This window comes from Sciurus carolinensis, chromosome X, assembly GCF_902686445.1.
Source record: "Sciurus carolinensis chromosome X, mSciCar1.2, whole genome shotgun sequence".
Taxonomy (NCBI): domain Eukaryota; kingdom Metazoa; phylum Chordata; class Mammalia; order Rodentia; family Sciuridae; genus Sciurus; species Sciurus carolinensis.
The window spans coordinates 34,105,694-34,118,090 of NC_062232.1; the positions used below are offsets into that span (position 1 = coordinate 34,105,694).

At 36.1% G+C, this 12,397-nt stretch overlaps 1 protein-coding gene across 3 annotated transcripts in view; it reads left to right on the forward strand.

The window, feature by feature from the left end:
• Usp9x (ubiquitin specific peptidase 9 X-linked) overlaps positions 1 to 12,397 on the forward strand; it is a 114,641-nt gene that overhangs the window by 76,153 nt on the left and 26,091 nt on the right. For all 3 annotated transcript variants that reach the window (XM_047537010.1, XM_047537012.1, XM_047537011.1), the window contains exons 23-30: positions 113 to 391; positions 1,906 to 2,031; positions 2,785 to 2,910; positions 4,082 to 4,248; positions 10,102 to 10,210; positions 10,404 to 10,550; positions 11,129 to 11,275; positions 11,962 to 12,184. In XM_047537010.1, the coding sequence (XP_047392966.1) occupies positions 113 to 391; positions 1,906 to 2,031; positions 2,785 to 2,910; positions 4,082 to 4,248; positions 10,102 to 10,210; positions 10,404 to 10,550; positions 11,129 to 11,275; positions 11,962 to 12,184 (1,324 nt within the window). The remainder of the gene's footprint in view (positions 1 to 112; positions 392 to 1,905; positions 2,032 to 2,784; positions 2,911 to 4,081; positions 4,249 to 10,101; positions 10,211 to 10,403; positions 10,551 to 11,128; positions 11,276 to 11,961; positions 12,185 to 12,397) is intronic.

Sequence of the window (12,397 nt, forward strand, 5' to 3'; positions counted from 1 at the left end):
GGTCAAGAATTTCTAGCAGTAATGATAGAAATAGTTATTTACCTGTTTATTAAAAATCTATTAATACAGTTTCCCCCCTCCCCCACCCTATTTTTGTTTTTGTTTTTTCCAGGTAGTCTATGCCTTGTTAATGCCTGCTGGTGCACCTCTGGCTGATGATTCCTCTGATTTTCAGTTTCACTTCTTGAAAAGTGGTGGCCTACCCCTTGTCCTGAGTATGCTGACGAGAAATAACTTCCTACCAAATGCAGATATGGAAACTCGAAGGGGTGCCTACCTCAATGCTCTTAAAATAGCCAAACTGTTGCTAACTGCCATTGGCTATGGCCATGTTCGGGCAGTGGCAGAAGCTTGTCAGCCAGGTGTAGAAGGCGTGAATCCCATGACATCGGTAATACAGACTAAAAAAAATCTTTTTATAATAATATATGATAGTAATTCTTAAGATTAAACTTCTCAGCAACTTTTAAGTAGAGTTCAGGGTTGATACAAAATGTTGCAAGTTCTTTTCCAGTGGGTACCTGTTTTAGAAGCTTCTATTAGAGTATTTGTGTTAAAAGTGTAAACAGTGTTTCACTGAGTTTGAGGGCAGTTCCTCCCTGGTTGCTTCTATCCTGCTTGACTTTAAATTATTTTAAATCTAAGAAAAACCCCACATGAATCTCTTATTAACTAGTAATAAGGGTTGTAATTAATTTAGCCTATTGCCAGCTTCCCTTCCTACTTTGGCCAGCTTAACCTCCAGTTCTGAGCTTTTTTCTGACTCGCTTTTCCTTGGTGGCATCCTTGATCCATGTCAGTAAAGTTCTCCAGACATGCCAGGATTTGACACCTATTTTTGAGAGGTCAAACTAAACTAAAAGTTGAGTTATTTATTATACATTGTAAGTGATAATTTTACTAAGGTACTGACAGAATGTAAAAGTTTCAGGGATAGAGATTTTCTTCTTTAGAAATTATTTATATCAATTAGGGAAGATTGGAATGTGATAATTAGGATAATATTATATTAGAAAGCTTCCCTATCTTTCTAATGACCTATGTTTTGTATTTTTGTGGTTTTGGATCCATTTTGTTAGGATTTTAAAAAAATACTTGTAAAAAGACAACTTCTTGTTTTGGCATAAAAACAGATCTTTGTCATGATTCGTAACACAGATGCTTAATGAAGTATTTAAAAAGAAACAAAAAAAAACTTCCCTTTTAACTTACGCAGAGATTGTGCCATTATGAAACCAAGATACAAAATAGCCTCCAGGCTCAAAGAGATCATAGTCTGTAGGAAGTAAAATATAAAATTAGTAATATAGGAGTATTTTAAATGATTATATAGAAATATTTATAGTACATATAAGGGAAGCTTCCACTCAAAGGCAGTTAGAATTGCCTTATTAAATACTTAATAAAATGTATCTGTTTTCGTAGACTGCAAAACTTGGTTATACTATGAAGTAAAGACATTGATAACTTTCTTAAGTTAGTTCCCCCGCCCCCAATTCCTTGATTTTTCTCCTTTCTAAAGTGGGATTTGAAGGATAGTAGAAAATGCAAGCAGGGATAGTAGAAAATGCAAGCAGGGGTGTGTACATTAAAGATGTATACGATTTTACTGAGCCCCTAAAGTTGAACCCAGTCAGTTCAGTTTATCATTTATCCCCTGTAAGTTAAGCTGAACTCAGATGTAGAGACACAAGTTGGATTAATTTAAAATGGGATTGGCAGACAGGCCCATAGCACTCCAGAGCACAAGAGAAGGAACCCACACCTTGTTGGCAACATCATGTACTTTTGTGTAAGTCACCACAAGCTGTACATACATACAGAAGGTGGTCATCTTGCAGTGTTGATGAATGAAGTGCAAATGATTGAGTCTGGTTATATACAAATCACTCAGTGTTTTTCCAGGTCAACCAGGTTACTCATGATCAAGCAGTGGTGCTACAAAGTGCCCTTCAGAGCATTCCTAACCCATCATCTGAGTGCATGCTTAGAAATGTATCAGTTCGTCTTGCTCAGCAGATATCTGATGAGGTTAGTATTGTAAGGGTTATATGAGTTTTTTATATCTATGTTTATATACAAAAGTGTACAGTTCAGTAAATTTTGACAAATACATGTGAAACCACTACACAAAAGTTTATTTATTGTGCCGGGATCAAACCCAGGGCATTATACATGAAGATTCAAGACACAGAATATTTGTTAGTCTTTTCTGCCCCTCTGCAGTCCATTATCCCAGGTAACCACTGATCTTTTTGTCCCTATAGAGGAGTTTCCATTTTCTAAAAATGAATAGCATGTATTCTTCTGTGTCTGTCTTCTTTCACTAAGACTCCTGACTTTGAGAATTGTGTATGTTGTATGAATCAGTAGTTATTCCTTTTTGTTGCTGAAGAGTATTCTATTATGAATATTCCACATTTTGTTTATCCATACACTTGGACTGTTCTGGCTATGATTAAAGCTGCTGTGAATATTCTGTACATGTGTTTGTGTAGATATAGGGTTTCAGTTTTCTTGGGTAAGCAACAGAATAGAATGGTTATTGCTTTAAGATTCTGATGAAAACTGATTTCAGGTACTAGTTTGTAGAGCATACTTTTGTTTAAGCTAAAAAAAAAGAAGAAAAAGGGGGGGGGGGATGAAGGCAACTTGAACATAAAGAGAGTACTGCTACTTCCCAGCAATTCCTATTTCCTTTATAAGGAGAAACATTTTCGTTTTTCTGGTAATTATTCCTGTATAATATTCTATCAACAGTTTTAATTACTCATTATCTTGCAGGCGTCAAGATACATGCCTGATATATGTGTCATTAGAGCTATACAAAAAATCATCTGGGCATCAGGATGTGGGGCATTACAGCTAGTGTTTAGCCCAAATGAAGAAATCACTAAAATTTATGAGAAGGTAAGGATTGTGACAGAAATAGCTTCTTTTTAAATAAATGTTGCTAAATTTTTATTATGTTTATTACCTTCAAAAATTTCGTTTGCATGTTAGTGACTGAAAATTAACTGGTATCTATAGTTGAGAATTTAATAAAATCTTGCTTTTAAAATACTTAAGAATCCTTCCCTGAGGCTGCTTTTTAAATGAAATTGGTGGGGTTTTTTTTTGTTTGTTTGTTTTGTTTTTTAACTTCTCATTGGGATCAGATATAATTGTCTCTGAATTGCTTTCTCCATTTTCTGTTACTCTTTCATCACCCTTTAGAGCTTTGTGAATTACAGTTTAGTTCATTATCCTATGGTATCATGGCATTAAAATAATTTTGTTTAATTCTCTTAAACCAGTGAAAAGTACAAAATGTATCAACAGTTAGATATCATATCTGACCTGCTGTTAAATTATTTACAGAACAGAAACTGCTTGGCTTTTGGGTTTTCTGTCATGTATACCTACCCTGTTAGGTGTAGTCAGTGCTCTATTTAGGATAGTTGAGTTATACAGACTTACATGGCTCAGTAGAACTTGCATTTTATAGCCAGTATAACCCTCATTTGCCTCATTATTGGTGTCCTGTAGTATCTGTCTACTTAAATCCTGGGTCTTCATTCAGCAAGTAATTGAATGCCTATTCTATTGCAGTCATGTACTGTAGTTAATATTTTTAATGAATAAAGTCACAAGCATATTTTAGGCTGTAAAAATCTTTGAAAATCTTCCTCAATAATTGTCCAAGACAACTTACTTTGAATAAAATGGAACAATAGGCAAAGTAGATAATAAAACTAATCAAAAATATTTAACTGCTATGCTAGAGTGGTTCTTAAGAGAAGCATGGTTGTTGGTATAAAAGTATACAACTCAGAAGGAGCCTTAAGAACAAAGTAGTACATCATACTCAATATGCTCCTTCATTCAGCCCTTTTATGGACATAGGAAAATACTGGAATTAGACTTTGTTTTACATTCTAATTCTTTCCAGACTATTCCAAAAAGACCTCAAGAATTGCAGGTAAGGAAACTAAAGCTGTGTCGTTTAAGCAAGTAGATAAGTTGTAAGCATTTACTTAGAGCCACATGAGATTTTTCTTCAATGCTTCTCTAGGTAATTTGTTGCCAATTAATTTTACAGACCAATGCAGGCAATGAACTGGACTTGGAAGATGAACAGGTTTGCTGTGAAGCACTGGAAGTGATGACGTTATGTTTTGCCTTGATTCCAACAGCCTTAGATGCTCTCAGTAAAGAAAAGGCTTGGCAGACATTCATTATTGACTTGCTATTGCACTGTCACAGCAAGTAAGTGTCTTTAATTTTATGAAACTTGTTTTTGTAAGCAGAAATAAATTGATTTATGCTGGCATAATATATCTCATAAATCTGATATTCTCTGTAGCATGTTGGCTTTGAGGAAGATTTTATATAATAATGTTTTGCCTAACCTGAATTTGTGTTTAGTCTCTGCAAATGCCAACATTAGGTGCACATGCCTGTTAATCCACAGCAACTTAACAACTTAATGAGATCCCTGTCTCAAAATAAAAAGGGATGGGGGTAAAGCACCCCTGGGTTCGATCCCTAGTACACACACACATAAAAACCGACATTAATTCTTTAAAGTACTAATTTTTTTCCTACTTAAGGAATTCAGTGTCACCTACGAGATCTGAACATCTGAACTATAAGATTTGACTAGGACTTTGGCCTCCTATCTTAGGTTCCTAGATGCCAGTTTTGCTCTTTTTTTCTTAAAGTTCTCATACTTTTTTTTTTGTTTTCTTATTAGCTATACATGATAGAATATTTTGACATACCACTACATATGTAGAGTACAACTTCTCATTCTTCTGGTTGTGCATGATGTAGAATTTTTACACTGGTTGTGTAATCCTGTATGCACATAGTATAGTAATGTCCAATTCATTGTTGTTCCCATTCCTCCTCCCTTCCCATACCAGATTTTCTTTAATCAAATTTAATTTTATGTGAAATTCATGAGACAAAGTTACTGAAGGAACTTTCGCATTTTGCACTACAATAAAGATAAATTATAAAGCCTTTTCTTTCAAAAGCATTTAGTCAGTGATAATTTCCTTTTGAGTTCTTCTTTGTGCAGGTCAATCAGATTTGTAGAAAATGTTGATTTCCATCCTCTTATGTCAATCTGATCCTGACCTTTGTATATAAGGTTAACTTTTTAAACTTTTATGAAGAAGAAAACACAGTGTTCACTATATCATTTTGTCATTTAGTAATGATAATATTAGTTGAAAGATTAGTATAAAGTCAAAATAAGAGATTTGCTGAAATGAAGTCTAGTGATGGATAAATAAAGCTTTAAGAAATGTACATGATGTATGTAACGGAGTAAGTTCAACTTGCCTACTCCCAACGGTGCTTTGAAAGTGATTAGTAGTAGGTTCTCCAGCGAGAATGTTTACAAAGTTTTTTGATGCTGGGTATGGTGGCAGAGACCTATAATACCAAATGAGGCAAGAGGATCACAAATTCGAGACCAGCCTCAGCAACATAGGGGAGACCCTGTCTCAAAATAAAAAGACCTGGGGACATAGCTCAGTGGTAGATATAAGTCAGGGGTTAGGGGTTAGGGGAGACTTGCTGCCTCCTTGAAGATTTTATCATGCTTGGACAGTTCTGTTCATTGAAAAATATAAATAGGTTAATTAAGTCTAGTTCCATTTCATAATACATTTTGGTGAGGGTGATGAGAAAAGATGATGTAATAATGTTTTGCTTAACCTGAATTTGTTTTAATGAAGTCAGAAATGGAGGTAGCAGATTTCTTTTTTTTTTTTTTTTTTTTAAATCTTTTAATTAGGAATGTGTTTCGTGAACTGAGCCTAATAAGAATTAAGGAACTTGGTTTAAACAGGTTTTCTGCCCTCAAGCATTTATGAAAATTTCTCATGGGCTAGGGATGTAGCTCAGTGGTAGAGTGCTTGTCTAGCATGTTTAAGGTCCTGGGTTCTACCTCTAATTCCACCAAAAAACTATGTGAGTCCCAAAGTTCCTTATGTAACTTGGGAATTTTAACTGCCCAGCATAGTAGGGACTTGCATATTACTGGGGGATTATAATTATACCCAGAATCAAACTGGCAGAAACAAGTCAGAATTTAACACATAGAAAAACTTGATTCTTGGGGGCTGGGGATATAGCTCAGTTGGTGGAGTGCTTGCACAAGGCCCTGGGTTCACTCCTCAGCACCACTAAAAAAAAAAAAAAAAAAAAAAAAAGGAAAGAAAAAAAAGGGAAATCTTGATTCTTAATTTTGACATTAAGTGATGTTTTGACCTTGTTATTTAATTAAAACAGTCTTAATCCTATAGAAGGTAAAATACTTAGGGAGTTAGAAAAAGAATAGGTTACTTTTTTCCTGGATGGAGCACGAGTGAAAGTTTTATTCTGGATTTAGCATGTGAGCTCATGTTTGGTTAGGATTTTTCATAAAAATGGGAAATTGGGTTATAGCTCAGTGGTAAAGCACTTAGAATGCTTGATGCCTTAGGTTCCAGCACCAGCACTGCCAAAAGAAGAAAAAAAAAAGGATGAACCAGGCATGTTGTTGCATGTCTGTCATCCCAGCAGCTCAGGATGTTCAGACAGGATCACAGGTCCAAAGCCAACCTCAGCAACTTAGCAAGGTCCTGTCTCAAAAAACAATAAACAGGCTGGGGATATTGCTCAGTGGTTAAGCACCCCTGTTCAATCCTGGTACCAGAAAAAATTTAAAAAGAATGATAGGCATAGCCTTTGTGCTGCCTCTCTTCCCCCGCTCCCTATTTCCAGTTATATTGCTTTTAATTAACTATGTAGTCTCTCTTATACTGCTTCTTCCTCCAAGCAGTCAGCACCCACTGCCTGGATATCTGCAATGTCCTTGTTTTTCCTGCTACTAGTGTTGTACCCTTTTTAGTCTGTTGACCACACTGTAGGCAGAGTGATCTCTGCAAAATACAATTGTGTTGCTTTTCTGCTTAAAGTGTTTTTATGTCTTCCCATTACCTTTTAATCAAATCCAAACGTTTAAGTTTGGTTTTTAAGCTTTCCACAATTTGTCCACTTCTTCTCACTCACAAGTTCAATTTTGGGGGGTGGGGTGCGGGGGATACTGGTGATTGAACTCAGGAGTACTCTACTGAGCCACCTCCCCAGCCCTATTTTGTATTTTATTTAGAGACAGGGTCTCACTGAGTTGCTTAGGGCTGCACTAAGTTGCTGAGGCTGGCTTCGAACTTGTGATCCTCCTGCCTCAGCCTCCTGAGCTGCTGGGATTACAGGCGTGCACCACCACACCTGACTCACAAATTCATTTTCAGTGGTATATTTTCCAGTTTTTCCTTATCCCTGGACCAGGAACATTTTCCAGATTTCCATTCCTATTAAAAGATCTGCTTCCACACCATAACACTGATAATAGTTGCAATATTGGAATTCCTTTAGGTGTGATATGCTTTTTGGAACCCTCCAGGACCTAATGCTTTACCCTTCCTATTTACTCATTTATGTTATCTCTGATCCATGAAGTCATTTGACTTTGCCTCCCTTGGGATAGTGCTTTCAGAGTAGAACTAGAGTTTCAGTTTGATAAGCAGGAGCAAAGGATCACACTGTGAAGGAGGTTAGTGGGAGTCAGTTTTACAGAAGACCTGTGATGCTGCGATCTAAGTAGTGTTTGATTTCAGTATGGTGGTCAGTTTCATTTGTTTGGCAAATATTTTATCAGTGCCTATTTTGTAGCAGACCCTATGGAATAGTGCAGTAAGCCAAATGGAGACATTCTCAGCCTTCTTGTAACTTACATGCCAAAGTGTATAGGGAAAGGAAAACATGGAAAATAAACATACAGTATGTTAGACCTAATACTGCAGTGAAAAATAAAGCAGGGAAGGGGGATATGGAGTTTAGGAGTCCATGGGGCTCATTTTTATCCAGCAGAGTCAGAGAAGGCTTCACTGAAGTGGCCTCTGATCTGAGAGAGGAAGGTAATGATCCATGTAGATAACCAGAGTTGTTTTAAGCAGAAGGAACAATAGATGTAGATGCTTTGAGGCCAGAACGTGCCTTTCATGTTGAACAGGGAAGCCACTACCACTGTAGCATAGTGAGTAGCTGGGTAGGGGAGGGCAGTAGCAGAGGGTGAGGCCAGAGGGGGTAAACACACAGTCTGGAAGGATTTTATAGGTCACTCGGAGGACATTGACTTTTACTGTAAGTGAGAAGACAAGACTGTTGGAGGGTTTCGTGCAGAGAGATGATGTGTTCTGTGGCTGAGTGTGTGTTGTAGGATATTAGGAAAAACTACTAAACTATTCCATTAATAAAAGTGGAAAGAAATTATTAGATTCTGGGTACATTGTAAAGATAGAGGCAATAGGATTTATCAAACAGAAATGTGCTTTTGAAGCACTATAAAAGTTCGCAGTGCTCAGGGACTTTTGAGGAATTGACAAAACTCTTTATGGATTTCCCCACCCCATTTTGGGCTATATACATAACTTGTTTAAAAATAAACCAGGCAGTGGGTACACACACCTTTGAAAGTCTGACATAACATGGACCTTTTCCCCAGAAAATTAGGTACTCCTTACTTGACTTAGGTTACTCCTAAGTTCTACCCACAAAAATTTTAGAAACTTCTGAGTTAATGGGCCTGTTGACAGCTTTCAGAAACCTAAAAAACGACCAGGAAGTGAGTTGAGTGCACAAAACGTATACTGTCAAGTCCTTTACACTTGAAATACAGAGTCAGTTCTAAACTCAACAACTAGACAAAGACAAAAACATAGTTATCAACAGAAACATACTTGGTGATAACTGCAAAATACACAGATGTTCAGTCAGCAGATCCTTCTTGGGCCTCCTCCGCGTGTTAGATTGTTCTTGGTTCCTGGAATTCTGGCATCAACAAATCAAAGCCCCCACCTCAAAGGAGCTTACTTTCTAATGGAGACAGACTACCGTTTTATAAACAAATAGTATTTGTACATTTGGTAACTGGTTCTTGAACACCTACTGTATGCCAGACATTCTTTTAGGTTCTTGAAGCAGTGTTAAACAGATGATGTCAGTGCCCCCTTGGAGCATTTATTCTAGTGAGATCTGTTTAGTATATAATACAGTTTCTTAAAAAAAAAAAAAAAAAAAACTCAAACTGAGCATGGTGGTGCACATCTATAATCCCAGCAACTTGGGAGCCTGAGGCAGGAGGATTGCAAGATGAAGGCCAGCCTCAGCAACTTGGTGAGACTGCCTCAAAATAAAGAAGTGCTGGAGGACTGGGGATTTAGCTCAGTTGGTAGAGTGCTTGCCTCGCAAGCACAAGGCCCTGGGTTCAATCCCCAGTACCACACACACACAAAAAAAGTGCTGGGATATATAGCTCAGTGGTAAATCAGCCCTGGGTTCAAAATAATCATGTAAAATTCCCAGAATTGAGACAAGATCCGTGTCTTCACCACAGTTTATCATAGAGGAAATATTGTATAATATAGTAGTCCTCAATCTTTGGCACACATCAGAATCACCTAAATGATTTTTAACCGTTGTTGGGCCTCACCACCCCTAATCTGTCATGACAGCAGTAGAATCCATTTTGACATAATGATAAAACCATGGAATATATCTTGTTCTAATTCAGTCCCCATCCCCAGTATTTTTGATTGAGGAAGTCTGGGATAGAACCTGAAAATAGGCATTTTGAACCAGTCCCAAGATGATTTTGATGTTGCTGATATGGGGACCATACTTTTGAAACCGCTAGTGTGTACAAGGAACATCTGCAGCAGTGTCCTTGGATGATTGCAACAGAATTCCCGGAGATCTGTTGTTTGAAAGCATAATCAAATAAAAATCCTGTGGAAGGCCCAAAAGATGGATTAGGCTAACTTTAGAGCATTCTGTAACTAGAGGAGCATTTCCAGCTTGTTCGGAGAGGGATGTCAGAAGACAGGTCGAGCTTACAGTCCTGAGGATACAGCCTGTTTATGATGTATTGCCAAGAGTGCTTAAGTGGGGGGGTTGCTTTGTTACATTACTGTTAATTTAATCCCCCCACACACACCAGAGAACAGTGTTGGAATTTTTTTTAAATAAGAGCAATGTATTAAATGTGAAACATTTCTATTTCAGAACTGTCCGTCAGGTGGCACAGGAGCAGTTCTTTTTAATGTGCACCAGGTGTTGCATGGGACACAGGCCTCTACTTTTCTTCATTACTCTGCTCTTTACCGTTTTGGGGGTGAGACATTTTTTAATATGCTTACCATTGTGATTCAGTCTTTCACCACGGACATTCAGGAATTTGTGGTTTTAGCTTGTATTAAATGAAAATTTCCCTATTTTGGTTATCTACTCTAGTTTACTGAGTATTTAAAAAATAGATTGTAAATATGGACATGTAAATTCATGTTACCATTCTTTCTTATTTTCAGAGTACAGCCAGAGAGAGAGCTAAACATTCAGGCGACTACTTCACTCTCTTAAGGCACCTTCTTAATTATGCTTATAACAGTAATATTAATGTACCCAATGCTGAAGTTCTACTCAATAATGAAATTGATTGGCTTAAAAGAATTAGGGTAAGTTGTAGTTAATACCATTAAATCATTGTTAATAAATAGTGTTTTATTAAAAGATGGTTTATAATTTGAACATTTTGGTTAAATGGAAAACTCCAAAGTAACCAAACAGACCAAAGAATTGGTGGATGTTAATAACTTATGATTCATAGAACAAATGTTTCATTAGTTGTATAAAATACTGTGCTTACTAGAGACTTGGAATGCTAATGTTCTACTCCTTCCATTTTAGAATTTTGGACCTTTTTACAAATTGTTCTTTTTTAAAAAAGCATTCATTGTTTTCATAAAAAATGAGTCCAGTAGGCTAGCACTTTGGATCATAACTCCTGGACCAAATTGCATGAGAATTTGTTTCTGATGGTTTTTGTCTTTGAATTAACATTTCTTCTAGTAGTTTGCAAAGCCTACTTTCTAAGTTCTGTGAACTTGCTTGAATGGAACAATTTTGGGGAATTATCTCATGTTCCTCCAGCTCTCTTTTTCTGGCTTGTCCTTCCCTCTTAACCTCCCTTTTACAAGTTAGACATGTAATTTTTTTTCCTTTCCTTTCCTTTTTCTTTTTTTTAATTTGGCAGGATGATGTTAAAAGAACAGGTGAAACAGGTGTTGAAGAGACTATCTTGGAAGGCCACCTTGGAGTAACAAAAGAATTACTGGCCTTTCAAACTCCTGAGAAAAAGTTTCATATTGGTTGTGAAAAAGGAGGTGCTAATCTCATTAAGGTGAGTTTAGCATTCTCGGTGCTGTACTATCTTTCATAGCCTTCTCAATGTCTCACCAGCAAATCTGTCTGATGGCATCAGTGTCTTTGGTGTATTGGCTTGACCTTTTCTTTTACTTCTTAAGAATGTTCATCAATGTTAAAATAATTATTAAAACATGTGCTTTATGTTACTCGATGTTTCAAAATGTTTATAAATAAAGCTTTAGTATGAAGTTTTTTTTATAGAGCGAGTAAGTGTTATCTAATTTTTCTTCTTAGAAAATCTGGATTAAACGTTTCATCAGACTATTTAAATGAGGCAGACCTCCGTTTTGTTGTAAGACTGAATCATGTATCATTTCTTTGAGTTTGTTTTTTCTTGTATATGGTAATTCAAAGTGTCATTTTAGTAATTTTTATTCAAAATTGGTTTATCTTGATATACAATATGATTACAGTAAAGGTAAGTATTAATTTTGTTAAATAGTATAGTTCATTCTGTCTTTAATATTTTGTTTTAACATGGGAGAATTGGGTGTGTCTGTTAATTATTTATGGGACATTTATCAGAAAATCCAGGTTTTCTGACATGTAATAAGATCTTAAATTTTGATAAGAATTTTAAAATTGTCTTACAAGAAACATTTTTTTCTTTTCCTGAATATATTGTTGCTAACATGTAATCATTTCTTCAACTCCTTTTAGGAATTAATTGATGATTTCATCTTTCCTGCATCCAATGTTTACCTGCAATATATGAGAAATGGAGAACTCCCAGCAGAGCAGGCTATCCCAGTCTGTAGTTCACCAGCTACGATTAATGCTGGTTTTGAGTTACTTGTGGCATTAGCTGTTGGCTGTGTGAGGAATCTCAAACAGATAGTAGATTCTTTAACTGAAATGTATTATATTGGGACAGCAATAACTAGTAAGTATTTTAAAATATGAAGTTGTGATGATTAATAGTTCTAATGTTTCAAATTCTGTTTGCTGAATTTTCTTTCAGTAAATATCTAAGTAATGTTTCTGTTAGCTAGCTTGACATTTTTAGCAAATGGATATAAAATTATTACAAGCAGAGAGTCTTACATAGAATATTTTTCAAGTATGTGTTAAATGTAAGTGGTACAAATATTTGTCA